Source organism: Plectropomus leopardus, chromosome 6 (assembly GCF_026936395.1).
Source record: "Plectropomus leopardus strain MGB_pleo_1.0 chromosome 6, ASM2693639v1, whole genome shotgun sequence".
NCBI lineage: Eukaryota > Metazoa > Chordata > Actinopteri > Perciformes > Serranidae > Plectropomus > Plectropomus leopardus.
Window position 1 is genome coordinate 38,009,209 of NC_142181.1, and position 27,997 is coordinate 38,037,205.

Here is a 27,997-nt window from a genome sequence, read left to right on the forward strand (position 1 = left end):
CCTTGGCAGCATGTGAAGCTCAGCATGTGAGATGGCAGTCTATGCAAAGTGTAGATGAGAGTCAGGAAAGCCCCATGTGGTTTCCCAACTGCCTTTGTCTTCTATCCCTTTAACATCCTGCTCAACTGTTTGGTAAAGCACATTTTGAGTCACTTATATCTAATGAAAAATGTGTTAAAACTGCACTCAATCTCAACAAGCATTTTCTACCTTTCCATTTAAGGTATGTTATGCTTAAAAAAAACAACCACTAAATGTCACTGTGTCAGTCTGCCTTTACAGTTGGCCTCCTAAAGGAAGTTCAACCACAGACACGCAGCACTGTGTGGTGGGATTTTCAAAGGCAGGCATATTTATTTGACAAGTTATAGTTTCAGAGGTCTTAGTGAACAGATTTATGCTAATTTGTACAATAATAAAAATGAGGGTTAGATATTTTTCTAAAAACACACTCTGCCAGATTCAGCCTTTTATGATTAAGGTAGTTAAGTGAGGCTATTGAAACTAAAATTGACTATTTGCTAAGACATAAATGAACGTCTCAGCAGTCATTTTTGATAAATGATACATTTAATGTTATCCTTTATATATATGGTGGAAACATTTTGTATATATGAGTTATTCAGTCTAAATCCATGTTTTACCAAACAGTTGAGTTGGCCTTTTAAGGTAGTGATGCTAAAATAATAAAGTTAATTTTTTATGAATTAAAAACGTATGAAAATTTACTGTTGTTAAAACAATATATTCAATGTTATACCATTACATGTTTGGTGACGAAAAATATCAGTATGATTTTTTTTCACCATCTCTGATATTTTTTTTACTGTAATAGTAAATATGTGTGGAAATATTATGAATACTAGTAATACTACTAATTCCATGGTCACAAATTGATGTAAGGTATTATACTAACATATTACAAGCAAGCTTTCTGTTTTATCATAAACACGCATGGCAATCTCAACCGTTTGGTAGGCCTATATTTAAAAAAATATGGGATCTGTTAAAAAATAAAAATTGTTTTTGTTATCATAGAATAACAAAATCAATTTGCCCCAATGCAATAAAAAAAACCCATTGCCCATTTTTTTCATTTTAAATTTTTTTAAAATCTTTTTTTTCTATAGCCTTTAAGACTGTATCTTTTTGTATCTTTCTGGAAAGCTTTTTGTTTTCACGCTTTGTTTTAAAATGTTTTGTGGGCCATACATCAAGTTTCCATCCTCCATGTTTCGTGGAAAATTTTCAGGTCGGCTTTATTTTGAAGGTCACAGCGGGAGGTGCGTCTGAACCTGTCCTTCTTGCTCTTATTTTGGTGAGCTCAGGAGGAGACCTGTAGCTGTGTGGAGGTCCAAACGCGGAAACGTGTTTGAAACAAACCATGCACCGTGGAGAGGAAGTCTTTAGCGCGCGACACGTCTCGAGTTAGCTGTTAGTAACATAAACCGCGCTAATGAGGAGGAATGGACAGAGAGGAGGACAGAGGGGACAGGAAGGTCCACGGCAGGACAGAGCCAGGAGCAGCTGAGGAGGCTCTGCGGCAGTGCCAGCTCATCCAGGACTTGGTGGACATCTGCACCTGTAGCCTGCGGACTCTCAGGACCACATGCACCGCAGTCAACCACCTCACCCGGAACGAGATCCGTACTTTAGAGGTATGGTACGCTGTTCGTGCTCCTACAGAGCTCCAGCCTCCAAAGTTACTGCAGTGTGTGTGGGAAATGTGATAACCTGTTGCCTGTGACAGGGACACTCTTCAAAGAATGGAGACAGGTGCTACACCATGTTCTGTCTCCCAAGGCCATAGCTATGACGTTAACACTGGGGGGACCTGCAGTGGTGAGGTGGGGTTACCCACACCTTTCAACTACAGCTAGTATCAATCATAATGGCAATTTGTTTCATTTATTGTCTTTAGAAAAATAAGTTGTGCAACAATGCAACTATGGGATGCTCAGAGGAGTGCTGAAGCCAAACTCCAGTGAGCTTATTCCAAAAAACTCAAATAGGACAAAATACTCACATGGCAATTATTTATTTGGCTCACTTCACTATTAACAAAGGCTTATTTTTAAGCACAAAGCCTTGGATCTGCACCATTACCACGCCTGCGCTGCGCTATGCAGGTGTAGTCTGCACACTTTTTCACAGTAATTGTAGCCAGCAGATTTGCTGAATCCACCGTTACATTTTTTTAAGTATGAAAGGAAGAGAGGGATGGGATGACATGTGGGCCGAGGTTGGATTTAAACTTGCGACCGCTTCAGGGAGGATGTAACCTTTAAACATAAGGCGCCCACTCTACCAACTGAGCTACTGGTCGCCCCTGGATCTGCTGCTAAATTTGAGTGGCAAAGCGGCGTATATGTCACCACGAGCATGTTTCCAATACAAACAAAGAAAGACAGATGGATAAAACAGCAACAACTCTTGAATGTCATTCAAGCTTAAATAAAATCATATTGTGAACATTACTGTCCATGAAGGCAATTATTTGTCAACTAGGAAAGCTACTGTGGCTTTCGTCTTGTAGTCCAACATTGTTGTTTGTTTGTTGAAAATAATTTTTTTTGCCAATAAATAGAACCAATAATAATACGCATAAATTGCTTTGATTTCGCCCCTTTTGCCATAGTTTCGCTCTGCCAGTATTACACACACTGCATTATGCTGCGCGTGACATCAAATTGCTGCGCCTGCTAGATCAGTCCAAAACATGTAATCGCAGTCAGCAGCAGGATTCATTTCAATTTTTTCATTTTTTTTTTTTTTTATTTATAGAGCCCATTATCACAAAACATGTTTTGCCTCAGAGGGCTTTACAGTGTTCGACATCCCTCTACCCTTAGACCCTCACATCAGCCAAGGAAAAACTCCCGAAAAAGCACCCCTGTAGTGGGGCAAAAAAAGGAAGAAACTGTGCAATAGATGTCGTAAATAACAAATGAGATACAAATTGTGACAAAAAGGAAAGCAAAAGAGAGAGGGGGGAGGGGGAGAGAGGTGGAGAGAGGCACAGCAATAGTGGAAACAGATTAAAATAACAATAGGTGTGAAATTATCAAATGCACTCTATGATGATACTGTGGGTGTTGATAAGAGTCTCGTGCGTATATTGATAGGGAGGTGTCCAAAGGCATGATAACGGCATTGGCACAACCAGGACCAAGACCACGATCAGGGCAAGCGGGGGTTACAGTATCAGTGCAGCTACAGCACAGGTTTCCCCCATTGTTTCTTTTTCTTTTTTCTTTTTTTAACTCTTTCCCCGCCACTGAGAAAATTTTCTGTCAAACGATGTTTTCACTGTTGCTTGCACGCTGCTTGCGGTGTGAATTCAGGTGTAGTGTGCTTCCAGCTCAGTTATGTTTACAGAATAAACTGATATTTGATGTTTGATTCCTTCCAACAACAAGCAGAAGAACATGTAAATATGCAGAGATCACAACTAGGGATGGTAATGATTAATCGACAATGGATTGATTGGTCATTAAGAATTTGCTCGAGCAAGTGAAATTTAATTGATTTACTATTAAGCATAAACAATATGTAGTCCCTTGTTACGTTATAGATCTCAGCAGAATGGTGTATTTCAAAGCATGGTTCAATGACTCGCATTCCCAACCAGAGGGTGCAATGCTACTATTTTGTGACAGGGCGGTCATCTTGAGGCGAGAAGAGCGCAGACATGATGTTGGAAAATGAAGCGGGCACGGCGAAGCATTGTCTGGGACCATTTCAATCTAAAGGAGGAAAATACCATATGCAAACACTGCGAATCTGTGTTCAAATACAACACGTCCCTCTGCCCTTAGACCCTCACATCACCCAAGGAAAAACTCCCCAAAAAGAACCCCTGTAACGGGGGAAAAAAAGGAAGAAACCTCAGGAAGAGCGGTAGAGGATGATGAGGGATCCCTCTTCCAGGACGGACAGACGAGCAATAGATGTTGTGATAGCAAATGAAATACAATCATGGCAAAAAAGGAAAGAGAAAGAGAGAGGGGGAGAGAGGGGGAGAGAGGCACAGCAATAATAGAAACAGATGCATGTCATATTAATTAGGTAGGTGTTAAATTAGTAATTGCACTCTATGATAATGTTGAGGGAGATGATAACAGTCTCATGCATATGTTGAAAGGGAGGTGTCCAAAGGCAAGATCACAGCATCGGCGGGCGAGCGAGGGGCACAGTATCAGTACAGCCACAGCACGAGCACAACCAAAGGCAGGGTCACAGCATCAGCACAGCTATCACCATGGTCAGGCACAGTCAAGGTTACGGCCAGGATCCAGGGAAACTAGGAAACAAGGGAGCAGGAACGCTCCCGAGAGGCAACAGGATTAGCGTAGTGCAATTCAACAGACCCAGGCTCTGTAAACGCGAGCCCCAGGTAGTGAGAGTACCACATGGCTATCACAGAGCTAAACTAAGCTTGCATACAGCAGACCATCTTGCTGAAAAGTTTAAGGAGACTGTGGAGAAGTGGGGGCTTGGGGGCAAAGTTTTGGCGTGTGTGCATGACAACGCGAGGAACATCCCCGCAGCAAACGACCCCATAAGAGTGACCTGGTACTCAGTGGCTTGCTTCACGCACACACTTCAGCTCGCCATTAACCATAGATTCACCATCTACCTCAAAAAGGTGATCTCTGCGGCTGGCAAGGTTGTCAGCCACTTCAATCACAGCATGGTCGCCAGCAAAGCCCTACAAGAAAAGCAACAACAAATGGCACTAACACTGGCTCATCCAGTCCACAACAATGACGTGGAATTCAGTTTGTGACATGTTTTACAGACTAGTGGAGCAGTGGGCTGTGGTAGCCATCCTATCAGACCGGATTGTCACCAAGCTGGATGCCGCCAAGACCATGGAGCTGTGAGAGGAAAACTGGAGGCTAATGGAGGATGCAGCTCCGATTTTAGCCACACTGAAGTGTGCAACGACGAGTCGGAGGTCCTCATTAGCAACACTTATCCAATTACATTTAGCCTCATCAATGGACATCTTGTTAGGAAAGAAGACTGCCCGCGAGTGGTGGAATTCAAGAATAAAGTCCGCTCCTCCCTGATTGAGCGAATGATGGTAAGGCCCCTGATTTTAATAGCATTGCGATAAAATAATAGCCCCAGGGAAACCGAAGTAGCTCAACATTAGCCTATAACTTTACACCTTTCATGTCTGGCTTGTAAATAAATAATTTTCCCCCACAGATAAGCTGGTTTAGTCATAATGACAGCGTTTTAAAAATTTACACAGATCCAGTCTGATTAGCTACTGTCCTCCCCCCCGATGGTCGCAATGATGCTGGACCCTTGTCACAAGCATCTGGGTTTTTGAACACCTGCACAGTGCCTGGATGGAAAAACTAAGCTGGTTGGGCTGGGAGATATGTTGGATGTGGCCATTCCGACCACACAGGCTGAAGGTGATGCAACCCACAGGGGTGATGCTACAGTAACGGGAGCAGCAGCTGTATGCCAGGCCTCTGCGATGGCTATGGCTAGCAATCGCACCACTTGCAGCATGGACACGTAGGTTGAGAACCTTTTATGGGACCTTACCCCAACCTTTGATACTAAGCCAACAGACTGGTGGAAAGTGAACACTGGGAGATTCCCCAGACTCGCATAGCTGGCACGTCAGTACCTCTGCATACCTGCGACATCGGAACCATCTTAGCGGGTGTTTTCAGCCGCTTGAGTGATAGTTACCAGGCGGCGCTCCAGTTGCATAATCCATGGTGCCTGTATGGCTCCTAAAACAGCGAATATTTGAGCACATAACTACAGTATGTGCTCAAATATTCGCTGTTTTAGGAGCAGTTTGGTGTGTCCTACATACACTATGTGAATCACATGGGACGACTTACTGTTTCTAAATTCCCAAATAGGAATTTTCCTCCTGGTATGAGGATGATTGAATGTGTTTGTATCTGTGGTGTTGTTGCAGCTGACACAGTTACCACATCTATACACACCAGCTGGAGTCAGCCATGTGGTATTTAGAGTCATGTTTTTGTACATGACAATATTTTTGATGGTCGGTGCTCTCCTGAATGAGCAAAGGGGTGGAGATTTATAAAAGTCCTTCAGAGATAGTTCTGCTTGGAGAACCTGCTAGTGTCTTTTGATTGTCTCTTTTCAGTGTGAAGCACAATTATAATATTGAGTGCAGAAACCAGCCTGGCTTGGATTCTTTGTTTTTTGTAGATTGGAGAGGAGATCAGGGCAAGGACTGATGTTGGCATATTTTATGGCCTTCTGAATAGACTTTGAGGCATAAACACCTTCCTTGAACTGAGTATGATAGTTCTTTTGGAGTGAAAGTCATCAGGATCTGAGCAGGTGGCCAACTGGAATATTGTCCTTCGGATATCTCAGATGGTAACAAGCAGCATGAAGCACCTATCTTTTTGGTAGATAGAGGTATGAATGTTTCTAGTTTCATCTTTATGTTTGGTTAAATCCAAAAATTGATTTATCACTTCTATTCAAAAGTGAATTTCAAATGCTCTGCTGATGGCTTTGTGACAAAATGCGCTATAGCATTTGTTTATAGTGATGTGAGCCAAATAAATAAGGGAATTGTGAGTATTTTGTGACTATAAAATCTAGCATATCTTGAGATATGCTAGATTTTAAATTTTTTGTTTGGTTTATTATCATAATTGCAATGGCAGTGCATAGACTGGAAAAAAAGAAGTAATTTTTGATTTTTATTTAAATTTTAAGCAATATATTAGGGGGTAATTTTAGCATATTTAAATTTTGGGGGAAATGTGTCACCCCTGATGTATAAATTAAAGTTGCCCTGCTGTGACCTGATCAGAAATGTTTACTTTGCAGCTACTGCAGTTTTTTTTTCATGGTCACCAACAATATTAAAGTTTTGATTCTTGTTAACAAAAATGGTGATAGAAATATCACTGCTGCATGTGGTAGAAACAGTGTTCAAATAACGTCACACGTTTGGAATGTCTTTGTCTGGAATGAAAAGTGAAGCTCTGAGGTGTTGACCAGTGTTGGATGGATGTGTAAAAATCTGTAGACCTATATGACAGAACACTTGATGTGACAGTAGGACAAACACATGTCTCAGTAATACCATAAGTGATGGCTGATGGCCATTTGGCTGCTTCAGTCTCAGGCTGCTGGTATGTGCATATTGCTGGCTCACTGACACACTGCCATGACTTACTGGAGTACATGAACAGACTGAGCCGTTGTTATTGTTATTAGTTACGCATGCTACAATGACAGGAAAAAAGATCTTCAGTGAAACAGGCCTGATTTTTGGAACAAAACACTTCACTCTTATATATATATATATATATATATATATATATATATATATATATATATATATATATATACACTCACATATACTGTGGTGGCTACCAGCATGACCCATGAACCAGGTCTAAAACTTGAAGGTCCAGTGAGTAGGATTTAGGTTCTACATTGGAAGATACGGAATATGATATAATAAGCATGTTTTCTTTAGTATGCCATCATTTGGAAATAAAAATCATTGTGTTTTTGTAACCTCAGAATGGGTTCCTCTTCCACAAAGATCGCCATGTTTCTACAGTAGCCCGTGATGGACAAACCAAACACTGGCTCTAGTTAGCCCGTAGTTAGTAGCCCCTCTGTGATGAGCAGTGTCAGAAAAACACACTTTTTTAAAAAAAAAATGTGAAACTGCTTAATTAAATAGATTCACTTCCTAAATGTAAGTTTAGTTTAGTTTAGTTTAGGATTCCCATTAGCTACAGCATTGCTGCAGCTATTCTCCCTTTGGTCCAGACTTTATACAGTGACAATGCAACATTACAAAAACAGCAAACACATTAACACACACACACACACACACACACACACCACCTCAAAATAATACAGGCAATACAAACTCCTGACAATTAATATTATATTAATGGAATATAATTCAGTCAATTTTCAATTATGGATCTGAAAATGTGAGCAGCATACCTATTTGCTTTGGACAGAGGACCCTAATGACCTAAAATGTCTCAAAGCAACACGTCTAAATCCCAGGAGAACTTAGTCACTCATGAATATCTATTACAAAAGCTGGATATAAATTTGCCATGTAGCATTTTTCCCGGAGGTCACTGCTGTAAAACAGACATCTGTGAACTGGTGACAGGACACCTCAAACTGAGTCAACAAAGACTCCTCTCTGTATGATGGACCTTTAATCAACCTGGTGCATCAGATAAATTGTGACACACATCACAAAAACAAAGCTGACTTGAACACGATCCTGGCAGCAATGGCATTTGTCACCTTAGTGTAATTGGGAAAACAGTTTGGTGCTATATAAACATCATTTTAAGGAGAGTTGGGCTGGCTATTACATATGACTAATCTTCTTGAGAATGGCAACCAGTCAGAAATAAATAATAACCTGTGCATGTGACACTGTTTAAAGACATTTCATATTAGTCATCATTAAGTCCATACATTGCCCCTTGAGTGTACACTCTGTTGTTTGGTTCAGGTGTGAGTCTTTCTCACAGTCAGTTAAAGGGTTGGTGGTTGTATTTTTGTCACATCCATCATGTGTTAATAGTTCAGGTTTTTATGCTGTCCAAAAGCAGTGTTTTCATTGCCAACACAGATCTTTGTTTCACATTTTCTGTGTGATTTTTGGCTTGATGCATGTGAAGCGTCTTCAACAGTGTGTGTCAAGAGGCTAAATTTAGCTGTGGTTCCCTCCCACGCATTCTGAGCAGGTCCTGTTTCTCAAGAAAATCAGATGACACATTAGAGACAGTGGGAGAGTTTGTTTATGTGCTAGGGCTCACGTTACAGATAGAGGAGTGAGGGCGGTGTGCTGTGGTTGATAGCTTTGAAAGTTCTCTATTCCCTTTCTGTCCTTAAACTGACCCATTTAACTGCTGACCCACAGTTATGTCCAGATATGTCCATCTTTATGAATGTGTCAGTGAGACCCACAGACAACAGTAATATCAAATGTTGCAGACTGGATTTTGGACAAAATTCTTGAAAATTGTGGAGGTACAAAAAACACATTGTCTATCAAACAGTTTGATTTTGAGTTTGAGCAAATGTTTGAGGCTATCTTTAAGGTGAAATGTCTTCAACCAGATGAACACCGGCAGTGTGTGAGGCTGCTAATGTAAGAAGGCAGTCTGTGCAAAGTGTTGATGATGGAAAACCCCATGTGGTTTCCCAGCGGCCTGCTTAGTTGCTCTCTTGTCATCCCTCCTTTCACTGTTGTTTTTTCACTGTTGTAGTGCACAGAAGCAGGACTAACCAAAGTCATGGTGATTATTAGCCTGGACAGCTGCTGGTGTATTTCACACATACAATCTGACATATGCACTGTGTAGAGGCCAAGTCGCCGCTTAAAGCCACTGAGGTGCTGCATCTGGATTAAATAATTGACGCGCTAAAAAAGTTACTTCTGATGAAAGAAAGTTCAAATCAGATTGCCTTGCTTAACACACTATATGCTTATTTTTCTCTGTAGGCTCCAAAAGTGCATATTTAACAAGACAAACACACAATGCAAACATCTTGCAAAAAATTCTTGCAGCAACATTTAGCGGTCAAAAAACCTACATAGACATAAAGGTTCCTACCTTATATAGAAACACAATCAATCACCATGTGAAAACATTTTCACCAAAAACCTTGTTATTTTCCATTATCTGCTCCTCCACACCGGCCCTTAATTGTTATGGCAAACAAAAATAACAATTAAATACAAAACAATAGGAGCAAGATATAAACACCTTTCCAATACATGTCAACTTATTTGACTCATTTACACATCTTGTACCAGACTATTTAAGTTACAGGTCTCTTAATAACACTGTTTTTGGTCTTTAGTTTGGCTGATCGCATCATTCCCTTTGCATCAGGAAAAATCTCTATCACTCTGCAGAGAGGCCAGGGATCATGTGGAGCTGAGGAATCCATGATGACAACAACATCTCCAACAGCCTAACTCTGTTTTTGTTGGTTCCACTTTTGTCTCTTGCAACAATGGCAGGTACTCCCAGATCCATTGCTTCCAAAACAGATCTGAAATGTATTAGATTTGTCTCCAGCGACGGTTCACATACATGCAGAGGACTTGAAAAGTCCAGGAGGTAAGGTTGACTTTCCCTTTAACAAGAGGAGATGGTTTGGGGCTGAGAGGTTCGAGGTCATTCGGGTTGTCTGAGAGCTTAGTGATTGGACAGTCATTAAGGATGGCCTCCACCTCACACATTACAATGTTAAATCCATCATCATCCAACATTTGCTGGTGCAAGACTAAGTTGAGACAGCGCCTTATTATGCGTATCATATGCTCCCAAACTCCACCATGATGAGATCCCACTGGGGGATTGAAACTCCATTCAACTCCAGCTGGAATCAGAGCTCCTTGGATATGCTCGTGGTTCAGTGCAGCAAGTGCGTCTTTCAGTTCTCTCTTAGCTCTGACAAAGTTCATCCCATTGTCTTACCTGATGTTTGCCACCTGACCTCTCCTGCTGATAAATCGACGTATTGCATTTATGCAAGCACCTGTTTCCAAAGAGTTTGCCACCTCAAGATGAACTGCTCTACCGGCCATGCAGGTAAATATCACCGATACCATTTGCAAGTTGCTCTGCCTCTCTTTATCTCCACAGGTCCAAAATAATCCACTTCGACATTTGTAAATGGAGACAAGTCTGGAATAATTCTCACCTTTGGGAGATCTGCCATCTTTTGCTCCATTGCCTTTCCGTTAAGGCGTCTGCAATAACTGCATTCAGAAATTATCCTCCTCACAGCGGCATTGGCATTTGTAATCAAAAACTTCCTCCTTATTACAGACAGAGTATAGTTTCTTCAGCTATGTGCAAGTAGTTGGTGAGTATACTTGAGAAGTAGCTTGGAGATATGCTGATCCTTGGAGAGGATAAGGGGATGTTTTTCCTCCAATGGCATTGATCCTTTGCATAATCTCTCTACAACTCTTCGAAGTCCATCTTCCCAAAATGGATCCAGTTTGTAGATGGGACTTTGCCTGCCTACTGTACCCTTTTCAGAAATTTCATCTGCAAACCTTTGCTGCTGACAATAGCGTATGATGGCTTCCAACAGACCCTTTGGTGTCAAAATGCTACTTTTTGGTTTGATGGTTGCAATTTGTCCTTGACTAAATTGTGATTCAGAAGCCTTCAAAGCCTTTCTCAAACAACTGAGCTCTAACAGGTTGGTTTTCAGCCTGTGAAACCAGGCAACAGATGTCTTGAGCTTCTTCCAGGCTGAGAAGTAACTGATAAGGTGGTCAGTAGCATTGAGTGAATCACGTATAGTGAAATTCACAGAGGAATCCTTTCTGACCTCTGGATCATCAGCATCCATTTTGACATCACTGTCATTTGCTGGCCAATCCTCTTCACACTGCCATAGAAAGCTGGGACCCTCAAACCAAGCATGGTTTTTCAGAAAGTCGGCCATCTTCATCCCCCTGGATACAGCATCGGCTGGATTGTCTTTGGAGCCAATGTGCCTCCATTGAGAAGGATTTGAGACTTCTGTTATGGCTGAGATTAGATTGGCAACAAATGTGTGGAAACGCTTGTCCTTATTGTTGATGTGTTTCAAAACTGACGTGCTGTCTGTCCAAAATACAGATTTGTCCAGCTGAATTTGTAGCTCTGCCTCTGCATGACATCCACTCTGGCAGCTAGGACAGCAGCAGTTAGTTCAAGCCGTGTAATAGTCACTGATTTTAGAGGCATAACTCTGGCTTTACCCAAAAGGAAAGCAACATGAACAATGTCTCTGCAGTTCTTCATCCCTCTCCTCTACCGGGTCATCTTCTGGCTAATGTCAGGTTGCAGGAGAGTGAAGTGGATGAGATGTGATTAAGGCTAACCTGAGATCAGAAACTGCTCTGCGCACATCTTCACAGAGACATGGTTAACCCCTAACATCCCAGATCAAGATGTTGCACTGGATTGATTGACCTTGTGGGAGCCATTTGGACACAGATTCAAAAAAATGCATTTCAGGAATTGAATGATGCCACCAACAGCAACATGCCCAAGGAACTGGATGGAATTTTCATAGTAGCTGCTGATTTTAATCAGCCCAACATTCATCTCCAAAGATGTAGCAGGATCAAGGACAAAAGTAATATAGTTTTTTAAACTTGGTTTAAAAAATGACCAATAAATCTACCTTCTACTCCTTCTACCTTCAAACAAACTTTGCAGCAGACTGAGGTTTGTTCCAGATCTGACGCCACAAAACAGAACCAGTTCCAAACAACTGATGAGACTGGGCCTTTTTGGGGAACGTTCTCTTCATTGCCAGTCACGCTTGCTTTCATGCTGTCTAGTGTGTGTATATCTTGGAGGGAAGCACAGGGGAGGGCACAGACCACTGTGACTACAGAACCCCAAAGGGAGCGGCGGAGGAGAAAATGGAGCTTTGCATTTAAAAAAAAATCGCTCTGAACCACACATTCAAATTAATTGATAAAATCGATCTATGACCCAGCCCCACTTCATACTATATTGTTTTTTTAGTTTTTTAAAACTTTTTGTCCCTCATGTCTTAGGACTGGCCCAGGATATCTTTATTATATGCTATGTAATGGCTGACCAGTGGGTGGGCTGATGACAGACAGGCATTGAGAATCATTTCATTAAACAGCGGTGGGCTGAATGCTTCGGTGAAAGATTTTCACACATTTTAAAAGGTTTATGCACTTATTTGCAAAAACATGCTTTGATCTCAGGCTCCTATCTATCTCACGTATGAATTCTGACTACCTTAGTCAAGATTTTTTTTCCTAAGTGCTTTTCCAACGTTTTTAAACTATAAACCAATGAAAAATATTTTTTATTTGAAACTACAATCTTTTTTATGCTGTTAAAATAGTGAGTTAATATATTTTAACGTATTCTCATATTGTTCCATTTTATGCATATGTGTTGAACTCCTGACACCTCAGCCTCTCCCCTTTCTCTTTCTACTCCTCCCTCCTGGGACCCCCTCCCTCCGTCTTTCAGCTGCTTGCTCTTGACTCCTCAGCCACCTACAAAATAATGTCAAAATACTGAGTTTGTGTCTAAAACTTCAAGTAAAAATTGTAATAACATGTATCGCTTGTTTACAGAGGAAAAAGTTACTGCAGATGAAGTCAAGTCAGTTTTATTTATATAGCCCATTATCACAAAACATGGTTTGCCTCAGAGGGCTTTACAGTGTACGACATCCCTCTGCCCTTAGACCCTCACATCACCCAAGGAAAAACTCCCCAAAAAGAACCCCTGTAACGGGGAAAAAAAAGAGGAAGAAACCTCAGGAAGAGCGGTAGAGGATAGTGAGGGATCCCTCTTCCAGGACGGACAGACGAGCAATAGATGTCGTAAATAGCAAGTGAAATACAATCATGGCAAAAAAGGAAAGAGAAAGAGAGGGGGGGGGCACAGAACAATAGAAACAGATGCATGTCATATTACAATAATGGTAGGTGTGAAATTAGTAATTGCTCTCTATGATGATGTTGATAGAGATGATAACAGTCTCATGCATATGTGAAAGGGAGTTGTCCAAAGGCAAGATCACAGCATCGGCGCAACCAGGACCAGACCACGATCAGGGCGAGCGGGGGGCACAGAATCAGTACAGCCACAGCACGAGCACAACCAAAGGCAGGGTCGCAGCATCAGCACAGCTATCACCACGGTCAGGCACAGTCAAGGTTACGGCCAGGATCCAGGGAAACTAGGAAACAAGGGAGCAGGAACGCTCCCGAGAGGCAACAGGATTAGCGTAGTGCATTTCAACAGACCCAGGCTCTGTAATCGCGAGCCCCAGGTAGTGAGAGTACCACATGGCTATCACAGAGCTAAGCTAAGCTTGCACATGGCAATGCAGTAAACAGACATGCATGATTTCTGATGGCAGCATTGAGAGAAGGAAAAGAGCTCAGCATATCAGAGGAGGTCTCCCGGCAGGTTAAACCTATGTCATCCTAACTATGGGCTGGTCCAGGCAACCTGAGCCAGCCCTAATTATAAGCTTTATCAAAGAGGAAGGTCTTAAGTCTACCCTTAAAAGTTGAAACGGTGTCTGCCTCCCTGACCGAAAATGGAAGATGGTTCCATAGGAGAGGAGCGTGGTAGCTGAAGGCTCTGGTTCCTAACCTACTTTTGGAAATTTTGGGAACCACAAGTAACCCTGCGTTTTCAGAGCGCAGTGATCTTGAGGGTTGGTAAGGAACTATAAGCTTTGACAGATAGGATGGAGCCTGACCATTTAGAGCTTTGTAAGTAAGGAGGAGGATTTTAAATTCAATCCTGGATTTCACAGGGAGCCAGTGCAGAAAAGCTAAAACAGGAGAAATATGATCCCTTTTCTTGCTTCCCGTTAAAACACGAGCAGCAGCGTTCTGCACCAGTTGGAGAGACCTAAGAGATTTGTTTGGGCAACCAAATAATAGGGAATTACAGTAATCCAGCCTAGAGGTGACAAATGCATGTACTAATTTTTCAGCATCTGTTTGGGATAGGATATGTCTAATTTTTATGCGATGTTACGCAAGTGAAAGAAAGCCGTCCTTGAAGTTTGTTTTATATGGGAGGCAAAGGATAAATCCTGGTCAAATAAAACTCCGAGGTTCCTTACAGTTGTGCTAGAGGCCAAGGTAATGCCATCTAGAGAAATTAAATTGTTGGAAAAGGAGCTTCTGAGGTGTTTTGGGCCAAGAACAATAACTTCAGTTTTGTCTGAATTCAACATCAGGAAATTACGGCTCATCCAGGCTTTTACATCCTTAAGACATGTTTGAAGTCTAGATAGCTGATCAGTTTCATCTGGTTTCATAGATAGATATAATTGCGTATCATCAGCATAACAATGGAAATTTAAGGAATGTTTTCTAATTATGTTGCCTAGAGGAAGCATATATAAAGTGAAAAGGATTGGTCCAAGCACCGAACCTTGTGGCACTCCAAAGCAGACCTTTGTATGTGCGGAGGGTTGATCATTGATGTGAACAAATTGGGAACGATCTGATAAGTATGACTTAAACCAGGCTAGTGACGTTCCTTTAAGGCCAATTGAGGATTCAAGTCTGTGCAGTAAGATTTGATGGTCAATGGTGTCAAATGCAGCACTGAGATCTAATAGGATTAAAACAGAGACCAGACCTGTGTCAGAAGCGATAAATAAGTCGTTATTAATTTTTACTAGTGCCGTCTCCGTGCTATGATGAACTCTAAAGCCTGACTGAAAGTCCTCGAATAAACTGTTGTCTCGGAGAAAGTCACAGAGCTGATGAGCAACCACTCTCTCAAGGATTTTAGAAATAAAGGGGAGATTAGATATCGGTCTATAGTTAGCTAAAATTTCAGGATCGAGAGTGGGCTTCTTTAGAAGAGGTTTAATGACAGCTACTTTAAAAGACTGGGGTACATAACCTGTCAATAAAGACGCGTTGATTATATCTAATAAAAAGTTGTCTAATAAAGGTAAAACTTCCTTAAGGAGCTTAGTTGGGATGGGGTCTAGCAGGCATGTTGATGGCTTAGATGCAGAAACCAAAGTATAGAGTTGATGAAGGTCAATGGGGAGAAATGGTCTAGATAAATTTCGGCCTTGCTGCCATAATCAGGCTATCTGAGTCCGGGGTCAGGTCAGTTGAGGGTAAGAGGTGATGGATTTTATCTCGAATAGTTATGATTTTATTATTAAAGAAATTCATAAAGTCGTCACTGCTTAGGGCCGAAGGAATACAGGGCTCTATAGAGCTGTGACTCTGAGTCAACCTGGCTACAGTGTTGAAAGGAAACCTGGGATTGTTTTGTATTCCTCAATTAGTGATGAATAATAGTTTGCCCTGGCATGGCGGAGGGCCTTCTTATAGACTTTAAGACTGTCCAGCCAGACTAAACGGGATTCTTCCAGTTTGGTCGAACGCCAATGTCTTTCAAATTTTCGCGATGTTTGTTTCAATTTGCGAATCTGGAGGTTAAACCATGGGGCTAATTTTTTTTGTTTCATTATTTTCTTCTTGAAGGGTGCAACAGTGTCGAGAGCTGATCGCAGTGAGCCAGTAGCATTATCGATGAGACAGTCAATTTGGGAATGACTTAAGTTAGTAGTAGTGTGCTCAGGAGTTGTAAGACATGGTAATGATGTCAAAGCAGAGGGAATTAGTTTCTTAAATTTAGCCACTGCTGAATCAGATAGACATCTAGAAGAGTAGCTCTTACTGAGAGGCTTGTAGTCAAGTAATAAAAAATTAAAAGTTATCAAATAATGGTCAGACAGAGCAGGAATCTCAGGAAAGACTGATAAATCTGCAATATCAATGCCGTATGCAAGGACTAAATCGAGGGTGTGATTGTAGCGGTGGGTGGGTTTATGTGCACACTGACTGAAGCCTATTGAATCCAAAAGTGTGGAGAAAGCAGAACTAAGGCTGTCACTATTAACATCCATGTGAATGTTAAAATCCCCTACGATAATAATTTTGTCTGATTTGAGCACTAAACATGATATAAGCTCAGAGAACTCAGATAGAAATTCAGAGTATGGGCCGGGGGCGCGGTACACTATGACAAATAGAATTGGCTGTAAAGTTTTCCAGGATGGGTGAGAAAGACTAAGAAAAAGGCTTTCAAATGAATTATAGTTTAACTTGGCCTTAGTGTGAATTGCTAAACTTGAATCAAAAATAGCAGCGACTCCCCCTCCTCGGCCAGTGTCCCGCAAGTATTTTCAAGAACAACTAAGTATCATAAATAGTAATTGTAGTTTAAATCTAACCAGACATGCATGATGTCCAGTTTAGTAGACAGATGACTAATCGTAAAACCAACATAAAACCAATTCTTGGACACTGATGTTACCAAATAAACGGTAGTTGGTTTCCATGACAGCATTTCACAAAACTTAAGCAGTATTTTCAAAATGTCGATAAAACACAATTGTGAGATGACTGTGTTTCCATTGAGTGATGTTCTGCAACTTCTCCTCAGGTGATAACCAAGACGAACCAAGAAGCATGGTGATGGATATTCAAACATTAGCAGCTTCATTTCTATTGCAGCCACCACACTGGTCAATTCAGTTGTATGGTAGTGCTTATCTATTATCTGTGGTCAAATCAATCATACTAAAATTAACTTTATGGGTGTTTGTTGTAACATTTTAACATTACCCCAAGCATCAGTTGCTGGTGTCATCTTCTTTCTCCACTTCTACCTCTGCTCCTGCTTTTTACAGAGGGTACAGAGGGTGTTCTGTGTTGTAGAGATTGTAAAGCCCCCTGAGGCAAATAGTGATCTGTGATTTTGGGTGGGCTCATCCATCGAGAAAGGTAGGGAGCTCAGCCTTCCACTTCAGCATGCAGACAAGGATTACTTTCGGTCAAATAGTAACTACGGTCCTCTAGGTGTCTCTTGACCTCAGGTGGCAGCTGACTGGCAGTTTCATTGTTAATAAATGATTGCAGCTATGAGAGGGAAGGCTGGAAAAAGACCCTGCACACTGCCCTGCACTCCCACTGTAGTAAGGTATCATCTGTAGTGAAGAGAGGTGAAGCTGTAGAAATAGACTTGACAGTGAGTGACAGATCAGTAGATCAGACTGCCAAATGTATGGTTCTATCATTTCAAATGTGAATGTTTTGCAGTTCTTCTTTTTGTCCTCTACAATTGTAAAACCAGCATCTCTGGGATTTTGAGGGCTATATGCAGAAAGCAAGATATTTAAAGATGTTGAATTCATTGACTACCATAAAATAATTGTCAGATTAATCAATAATTGATATGGTTTTAATTAATAATTACCAGTTGCAGCCCTGTTACGTTTACTTTAACAGCCCTGTTAAATGTTAAATCCCTGTTAAAATCTGGTGATCTATTATCAAAGTCTGACCGCAATTACTTTCTCTCTTGTAATCATGACTCAAGAGTTATTTAAAAAAAATTTTAAAAAGATTTTGCCAGGATAATTTTTAAGTGTCTGCATTTCTACTTTATCTGTGAAAAAAAGTTTTGTCAGGTGAAAAAGGAAAGTTTTTGCAGGTGAATTTTTATGTGAGGATTATTTTTTGAAGTGCACCACTATCCAATGAATGTGTGTGTTAAGTGTTAGCAGGGGAGAATTATGTGTATTCTGGCATTCATCAATTTGCTGGTAGCATCCATTTTTTCATAGGTACTATCTAAATCTACACCTGCCTCTGACCGCTCTTAGTGCTTGTGTAAATAAGGAATAAAATTGCCTGTCATTATTAGAAATTACAATTTTAATTAATAATTTGCTCTGTTAGATATATGAAATATGCATAGTTGCCTCTGAAACAGGTTAGTTAAACACGATAAAAGAGTAGAAATATAACATAGTAAGATAAATAGAATAAAATAAAATAGAAATATTTTATTAATCCCGTGAGGGAAATTGTTTCGTTACAGCAGCAAAAAAGAGAGCAGCGACTGAATAAAATATTCATTAAAAAGGCAAAATAATGTGCATATACTGTATGTATACAAAGGAAGGCACCTAACATAGAATAAAATAACAATAATAATGATAATAAAGATATGTACAGTATGTACAGAGAACAAACAAACAAGCAAAAAAAGCAATAAAAAAGAAAAAATGTGCAAATAAGTGTGCAAAAAGTGAAGATGAATATGCAAACAAAGTAATGTGCAGAATTGAGAGCAGATGTGCAACAGAGACAATGATCAGTGAGTCCAGTGCAGATGGTGAGTTCACCTGCCACACAGAGGGGAGCTGTTAAAGAGTCTTATTGCAAATGGGAGGAATGATTGTTTGAAGCGCTCTTTGTGACAGTGGAGCTGAAGGAGTCTGTTGAAGAATGAGCTCTGCTGTCTGGGATGGATTGTCCATGATAGACAGCAGTTTGTTCAGTGACCGCCTGTTTGTCACTGACTGGAATGACTCAAGAGGCAATTAGCAAAAAAAGAAAAAAGGTCAGTGATGGAGAGACAGGGGCATTGGCAGGCTGTGGCAGGCTGTGGCAATCAGTGGCATCTTGCTGTGACAGCTCCTGGCAGCTCCTGGCATCTAGTGGCATCTCGCGACACTCTGCGGCATCCTGCCAAGGCAGCTCCTGGCATCTCGTGGCAACTAGTGCCACCATGCGGTATACTAGTGGTACTGGCTTGGCAGTAAGGACATGCCCCCATCCACCCACTGTCAGTGAGGGCAGGGACAAATTTGGTGTCAACTGCCGTAAATCAGTTTCAGCGTGATTGTTTATCAAGCATGTTATCATTGTTTTTAATTTTTCTTTACTGAGTATTTATCCCACAAAGCACACATACATTATAAGGAACAAAGCGCACTGTAGTGAAACTTCTGTCAACAGATATTTATGGCAATCAATTACATGATGTAAAATTTACTCCGTTTTAATATTCTGAGATATCTAGAAATGAATACACGTCAGCTACTTCAATACTCTACATGGAAATATTAACTAAAAAATAGAAGAAAAAAAATGGGCTGCATGTTTACATGTCTTTGGCGCCATTTTGTGGCTTTTATAATTGCTTTTTTTCCCCTCTGTCACCTCATCGGATATTGACATGAAAAAAAAAAACACTCTAATGCACACAAAATTGTACACTGACACCGTCAATACTACTCAGACACGGCCTGTCATACTCCAACACGTTCACAAACGTCTTGCTACACCGACTTTTCATTATTGACTTAACCCAGGCAAAAATAAAATTTTCCAATAAATAATGCTCCTCCCGGTGTGGGATTCTGGTACTGCATATGTTAAAACACAAAAGCTTAAACTAAAGAATCAATTATAAAAGCCACAAAATGACGTGTAAACATGCGGCCCATGTTTTTGCTCTATTTTACGTTATGTAACTGATTGCCATAAATATCTGTTGACATAAGTTTCACTACAGTGTGCTTTGTTCCTTTTAATGTATGACGGGGGGGGGGGGTGGGTGCATGGTGGCGCTAGTTGCATTGAGATGCCAGGATGCCGCAGAGTGTCGTGAGATGCCACTAGATGCCAGGAGCTGCCAGGAGCTGTCACAGCTGCTGCTGCAGTGATGGCTGTCAGAATGTATAGCAATTTGTTGTATCATCACATAGCCTAAATACTGAGCCTGAGCTTGACGGGCACAACAATACTGGTATCATATCAAACTAGAGTACCTGAGAAATCCCGTGGTACCAGCCATGTCATGCTAGCTTCTCAGGAAGGGGGCGAAATAATGCTCCAAAATTAGGCTAAATTTCGGCGACGTAAAAATGGCATAGTCATTTCACAGGGGCCCCTTGACCTCTGACCTCTAGATAACTAAATTAAAATGAGTTCTGTAGGTTCCCATGAGGCTCCCCTTTACAGACATTCCCACTTCATGCTATTACCATACAGTTTTTTTTGCTGTCATTTCATTTCTATTTAAGACACTTTAGTTTAGAATTGCTTTACCTTGTTAATATGGAATTCATAACTGTTTTGAAATGCAAAATAATGTCATTGAAAAAATGATTAAAAAATGTGATTAGCTGTTGGAATTCTGAAATTAATAGCGATTTCAAAGATGAATCATTTGACAGCCCTAATATGAATCTTTAAATTGTCTTGTGAAGCCTGCGAGTCTCATCAAATCTCATTTACCTGTTTATTATTTTCTATGAGTTGTCTGAGAAATGAATGCAGCTTAATTTTGGGGGGATGGGGGATGAATGAGGAATGATTAGGAACAGAACAGCATCCATCAGCCTTCATTAACCTACAGCAGTTAAAAACAGGCTCATGAGGTTGCGTCACACTTGTTTTAACAGTTTGCTCAACAGTTTAACAGCCGGCTGCTGTGGACCACCAGTCAGGGGGATTTCCTCACACTGAACTAAGTGTCATTTCTCACTGCTGCTTTGCATACTACTTGACATCTATGGTAGATAGAACAAGAAGGTCAAGGTTTCTTTTGAAATAACGTGTTGCTCTCAATTAAGTGTCTGATGGATGTTTAAATGTAGACCTGAGCCATTAGGTCTACTTATCAAGGCACCGAATGAATCAAATCATGACCAACCTGAAAGTATTCTGAAAAAGATTGAAGTGTGAAAAGTTTTGGGGATGGTACATGACAAAACTGACATGTTACATGTTTTGCCAAACAACTATAGTTCTACCTTGGAGGATATTGAGTTGTTTATTCTGAAACTTGTCATTCCACCTCAGTGAGACAGAGTGAAGCAGTGTGTGTTGTGTTGGCTGCCCCTACAGGTGAAGCTGAGCCAGTACATGTGGACTCAGCTTCAGTGGAGGCAGAGGGTCCCAGAGAGGGAGAGACTTGGAGCTCTGTCTGGATACCCGAGACTGGAGGACTGGCTACTGACAGCTGACCTCACACCACAGTTCATACAGGTGTGTGTGTGTGTGTGTGTGTGTGTGTGTGTGTGTGTGTGTCCATCCATATGAGGGGTGTAAATCACTGGTTCTGTCACGATACAATATTACATTGATACATTGGGCAACGATACGATATTTGTCGATATCACAATTCGATTCGATTTAGGGGCGATCAATATGAGCCGATTTATTATCCACTCATTTAACATCATCAAATGGATTAATACCAAGATCTTTCAACAAAATTTTAAAAATCAGCTCAATAATAACTGTCAAGTATCATAGACAAAACAACATCTTTTGCACGTTTCCCCCACGTAAACAACATGCTAACATTATTAACATAAGCCTATGGCATTTTACATTGCATAAATTAGCTTAGTGGCCAGTGGACACAGGTGACACAGGCTTTCAAAATAAAAGCACATCTGAAAGAGGAAGATATGGATTGATGTTTACACTTTGCATCAATGTTACATGCTCATTTAATCGATATATCGATGTAGATCGATGGATCGTTACACCCCTAGTGCATATGTCACCTTCTTCTTGGTCTTTCACAGGATGCAGCAAAAACAAGTGTGTGTGTGTGTGTGTGTGTGTGTGTGTGTGTGTGTGTGTGTGTGTGAGTGTGTGTGTGTTTGCCCAATTGTGAGTGTAGTTTGTAGATCTTTTTGCCTGTCTGTATTTTTTTGGAATAGTTTGCCCTTTATAAAGAAACTATAGCCCATATTATCATCTGCATGATATCATCTGGACATATTTTATAGAAATTTAACTGTGATTTTGCACTTAAACTTATGTAGCATTGTTACAGATAAAGTTACAAAGGTACCTCAGTCCAAAGCAGAAAGGTCAAAAGGAAAGTAGTTCTTTGCAGCAATCAGTATGTTTGCATACACAGTTTAGTGAAGCTACAGTTATAGCTCGATTAGACCATGTAATTGGACTACTGTCCTTGTCCCAGTACAGAAGCACCGGGAGAGAATCCATCTCTTGACGAAAGTATGTCTAACTCCTCCACAGCAGGTGGAGATATGCCCCCTTTCAGCTAGTTGCTATTGGACCTTCTTCCGTTTGACCTATTACATCACATACCAAACAAGTTAGCAAGTGGCAAACGTGTTACTTGTCGAACAGTGAAAACATGGTTCTACCTTTTACTTGGTTCCTTTGTCTTGTTTTGTTTCCTTCTCTCCTTCTTCTTCTGTTGTTTTCTTGGCTTTCTTCTACTATATTATGCTGTTCACCTTCTGGGTCACAGCCCAGCTCAGGGACTGTGGAATATTTGCAGAATGACTAGGCCAGTTCAGGTCCAGTTAAGGGAATATTGATAGAAGAGTAAATAGACACCCAACCGCATTATTCAGCTCTGTTTGTCTGACTTCAAGAAATTTGACTTAGTATGATTTCAGTCAAACTAACATGTTTTCATGCAGTTTAAAAGTTGGACTGACACAATAATAAGCTTTTTCTAACACCATGTAAATACTGAGTAAATAGCTGTTGATTAATTGATGTACATGTGATTTAAAACACATGTACTACACACAGCACATTAAGTAAGCTCTTTTTTAGCCTTCAGAACTCCAAATCACCACCCACAGTTCTTCAGGGATTCTGGTTGTGGTGTCTTGCTCATTGATGGTTGTTTTGCCTGTAGAGACAACACGCCCAAACAAAGCAGGTGGGGTTAAAAATATGGACATCATCCTTTTTCCAGAACCAGAAGATTAGTTATAGTCTCTAAAATTACAAGATGTATTTGAGATCGAGGCAGTTATACAGAAAGATGCACCAGTGCTTAGCAGGGAAGGGGGTGTAATCTTTCATAGATCTTAGATGTTTCTGGGAATGCCCTCATAGAATTGTAGTTCCACCTTCTTCCCTTTGTCCCTTTTTGCATCCTTTACTGTTGCTCTTACATTGTAGGCTGCTGCTTTATACAGAATTTTTCCATGTTTCCAGACCACAGCCCTGAACTGACAGCAGCAGTGTGTGTGTTTTTGGATCGTTTTGGTAATCCATGGTTTTGGATTGCTGAATAATTTTACTGTATTTTTGGGTGCAGTTGTTTTTGTCGTTTTACAAATTAAATCCACCACAGACTCAGTGAATTAATTGACGTCATTGGTGACGCTGATAGTGTTGTCCTGAAACGTGCTCCAAACCTGCAGGCAGGGAATGGTTTTTAAAAAAATGATACCAGTACCAGTACCCTTTAATTGATACTGATACCAGTAGAGTACTTCATTGAATATCTTTTTTTCTACTTCATTTGATACCCAGTATTTGTTTGAGCACTCAGTTGTAATCCCACCAAATGCCACAGGCATGGAGTGTATAGCCTTTACGAATGTTTTGGTGGCATCTCAGCATGCTGAACTGCCAACTCCATCAAAAACATTCTACTCAACTTCACCAAAGCACAGACTGCATGGGTTGTAGCTGCTGCAGTAGTGAGCAAACCAGGTCACTGTCAGAACCGGTGACTGGACCCAAATGCAACACACAGGCTGAACGGAGTCTTTCAGAGACTTTATTCACAAAAGCGAGCAGAATCACAGTCTCAACAAGCCGCACAGAAGAATTCACTTCAGCAATGGCGGAACTCTCTGGAGAGCAGGCTCGCTGAGTACCTTTTCTCCTCAGGGAGCAGGGAGGAGGAAGGCGTAGATCAAACACGGTGTCGAGAATCAGAAGGCAGGTCGGATCACCGGGGCAGAGACAGAGCGGGTTAGTCGGGGACGGACAGAGTCGGCAGGCACAGAATGCTGAAAAGTCCAAGCATTTTCCTTTGTTTAAAGAGGTCTAGGCTACTTCATTGTTCTATGTCGTCACATAACTGTCAATATAAGAGAGTGATTTTAATACAAAGAGTAAACCGCTGCATGTGAATGCATGAATTAGTCAGATCTGTGCTCCAGAGGAGAGCCTTCATTAGGCTGTGTAATTTTGCCCTCGACTGGATTTATACGTTCATAAACTGCATTAAACTAGAGCCTTCTGTGTTTTTATAACCCGCTTCGAAATAGTTTCTCCTGCAACCAGTGCTCCTATTGTAAGTTACCAATATACAGTAACAGGATTACATATATAACAACATAATAAAAAATAATATAATACAGTAGTGTAACAATTTCAGTATTTAGAATAATTCCCCATTAAGCCTGGTGTGTTTGATTTTTTAAATGACTTACGCTGTGATTTCATTCAGGTCTTTCAGCCTTCCTCCCTTTGCCATTAATGGAAAATCAGCTGAGCTGAAACATAATAAAGACAAATGGAGTTAACAGAATCACAAAGCTAAAAACACTCACCCTTAAGTTACGTTTCTGTTTACAGTAATGTTTTTACATTTTTTATTAGTCTCAGATATGCACTCTTAATCCATATCAATGACAATATATCACGAAGTAGCACTCTGCTATCAAGTGCCATGTTATCTTTAACAAAGCTGACATGTAACTCACACTGACCTGTACAATAAATTACACTAGCCTTTTCTCCCCTTTAACTCCCCAATCCTAGATGAAACTACTCATGAGCAGGACATTTTAAATTAAGAGGCTGTTAGCGGCTACCGAAATGTGTTCAGTATTTACAGTACAGTGTACTAACGTTAGCTTACTCTGTAAGCATATCTGTTATTGCTTCGTAAATCTACTTATTTAACGGCAGATAATCTGATATCATGCTTTAATGCACGTTAATTGAGCTAAGATATGCTGATAATATCAATAACTATTCTTTAGACGTCTTACCCTGTCAAAGCCCATCACAAGCGGTCTTCTTTGCTGCAACTCCACTGCACCGCTAGCAATTAATGCTACTTCCGGGAACTATATAGATGCTCCACGTTCCGACGTTGCTATGAAAAAACGGTCCATTGGAGCGAACGGAGATGACGTGACTCTCTCTTAAAGGGCTCAGCTCTAGACCATTATGATACTAGTAACAATAGGAGTAGTCTATGACATCACAAATTTGAGTTTTGACACTTAAAGGTTCTGGATTTGGGTTTGTTTGTTCAGTTTGTTTATATTTACCAACATTTCTTTGACATATTATTGACATATTTCAACAGTAACCAGAATGGTAAATGATTTCACTTAACTATTCTAAGATGGGAGTGGGTGTTGCTGATGTGCCCTGAGTGTCTAATTACCACATGCTATCAACCAGTTGAACTGGTTTGAAGTTAGACTATTTACCATTTAAAGTACTAGCTGACCTGAGAACAAATCATTTAGATTTTTTGGAAAATACTTCAGTCTATCTGGTTATTAATTGCATGACTTTTATTTATATTTTTAAATAAATGTGATTGTAGGAACCTTCATTTCCACTAGGGTTTATTGGAAAAGTGCTAAAATGCGTTACCCTTTGTGTCAAATGACTAAAAATGTTTTGCTACCAAAATGGCTGTACCTAAAAAAACTACGACGACTTGATGATTACGTATTAAAGGGAGCAAGAGTGGGGACATGATGAAATTCAAGTTGTATGTCCCTCTCCTAAGCCAAAATTAAAAACACAAGTCCCTCCTCAGTTTGTAATGTTTTTAAAAATGCCTGAACCGTTTTGCAGCACCTCTTCCCCCCTCATAAATGACAAATAGTCCCTGTCCCTAACCACCAAGGTGCGGCGACTAGGAGCATGCAGAGAGCGCCTAGTCCAGTTAACATCCAACTGAGGTGTTTACATGACGTAATACCTCGACTTCCTACCGCATTATCTAGGTGCAATAGTCCGACTTTGAGAAATATGAAGTATGATTTCAGTCGGACTAACTCATTTTTTAAGTCTTATTTTAAAAGTCCAGTTTTAGATGGACAATAATTGGACTTTTATTGTGCAGGCCATATTGATTTTGGTTTTTACACATGTATATACATAATTAAGAGGGAACCAGCCCAAGTAGACTCTTATATAAAAAACAACCAATGTGAAAGTCGGCAGACAGAAAGGCCTCTTAGCAGCAGCATACAGTGTACATTGATATATGCAGTTTCCACAGCCAGTAATAAAACGTGAAGTGCAATGGTAAAGAGTATCCAACCTCTTCAGGTACTGGTCAGGTGCATTCATAAAGAGAAGATCACTGTAATCCAATAAAGGTAAAAATGTTGCCGAAATGAAGTAATGGGTGCAGCATAACTAGATAACTACACTTTTGGTGAATCTTTATCTTGTAAGACCTGGATGGTGTGATTGTCATGCTGACAGCACTGGTGAGGTCTGGCCGTTGTATCCTGCAGGGTGCTGCTCAGAGAGAGTCCTGCAGTGTTTTGAATAGCAGCAGCCATACTGCTCTTTGTGATGAGCACTCACCCAAACTAGAATGTGTTGAGTCAGCTGCTCTGCAAGCCTCTGTCCCTCCCCAGTGTGCTATTTATACACACCCAAACCAGCCTCTGCACATACCAACACACACACACACGCACACAAGCACATGTTGTATGATCTACCCACAGGCACACACACACTTGCACACAGCTCGGCAGACTTGAAAACGCCTTGTAAACAATAGTGAACACAAACAGTGGAGGCAGGGTTCGAGCTGCGCCTCTGGGTGACTCAATTTTTTTTTCCTGACGCTGTGCTGAGGAGGAAGCGACAAGTGGGCTCGGCAGCACAGAGCAGCAGGGAGACGCTCGGGCTGACAGGCAGCCTGCATGGGAACAGCGAGGCTTTTACACAACCTCACAGGGTCACATGTAGCACGCTGAGGTAGGACAACAAGCCAGCACTGAACGGAACTTTACATTGTTGTACTTTTCTTTGGATGCATACATTAAATATTATTAAAAAGGGAGTGAAATCTTTAGTCACAGAGTGGGGAGTGTCCCACTGTCTGTATCGTCTTCTGTTAAATACTGCACATAGTGGTTATTTAGTGCCCAATTCAAGAGGTGGATCATCTAAAGTCAGTTGCTCCCTCCCGTTGTCACCTTGTCTAGATCAGTCTGTGTGCGTCTGTGCTGCAATGGCATGACATTCTTTTGGTGCACCACTAGTTCACTAGGATTTATGTGTTGTTTTGCAGGAATATGACACTTGCTTTATGTATCGTACACTTCTGAATTGCATGCCGATTGTTATAGTGCACAGTAAAAAGAACTGCATTTTACTTTTCATACTTTCTATTTATAAATTGCTAATAATATTGTACCTTTAGTGAGGACACTTCTGACTGCAAGATCCTTTTTTTTTAGATTTTTGGGCTTTTGGGCCTTCAATTGACAGGACAGATTAAGCGTGAAAGGGAGAGAGGGGGCGACATGCAGCAAAGGGCAGAGGTTGGAGTCGAACCTGCAGTCGCTGCAGCAAGGACACAGCCTTTGTACATGGGGTGCCCTCTTTACCAAGTGAACGCTCCGACTTTTGTTCTTTTAATAGAGTATTTTTTTTTTATCATGCTGCTGACACCTTTTTTGGATGAAAACATCTTTGGGTGACATGCATATAGCAGATATCAACGTCTAGACATAACACATAGACTGCTTTCATTAGTTTCATTATTTGGAACAGCACATGTGAGGAGCCATCATATATATGGTAGAATTAGCCAAAAGG

At 40.8% G+C, this 27,997-nt stretch overlaps 1 protein-coding gene and 1 long non-coding RNA gene across 9 annotated transcripts in view; one reads left to right on the forward strand and one right to left on the reverse strand.

The window, feature by feature from the left end:
• Window positions 1–1,341: 1,341 nt before the first annotated feature.
• Window positions 1,342–27,997, forward strand: part of LOC121942866 (kinase suppressor of Ras 1-like) — a 96,278-nt gene continuing 69,622 nt past the window's right edge. For 3 of the 8 annotated variants that reach the window (XR_015776866.1, XR_015776867.1, XM_088079394.1), the window contains exons 1-2: window positions 1,342–1,658; window positions 21,293–21,433. Coding sequence is in view for 5 of the 8 variants with exons in the window: in XM_088079394.1 (XP_087935520.1) it covers window positions 1,467–1,658; window positions 21,293–21,433 (333 nt within the window). In the remaining 3 variants the exon portion in view is untranslated. Of the gene's footprint in view, window positions 1,659–21,292; window positions 21,434–26,879; window positions 27,152–27,997 lie in introns of those variants that run through there. The other 5 variants (XM_088079396.1, XM_088079395.1, XM_088079397.1 and 2 more) reach the window with 4 other exon arrangements.
• On the reverse strand, window positions 24,007–26,684 carry LOC148189461 (uncharacterized). The gene is made up of 3 exons (XR_015776868.1): window positions 26,481–26,684; window positions 24,619–24,681; window positions 24,007–24,192 (listed from the first exon to the last, which is right to left on the reverse strand). It is a non-coding gene; the product is annotated as an uncharacterized LOC148189461 (long non-coding RNA).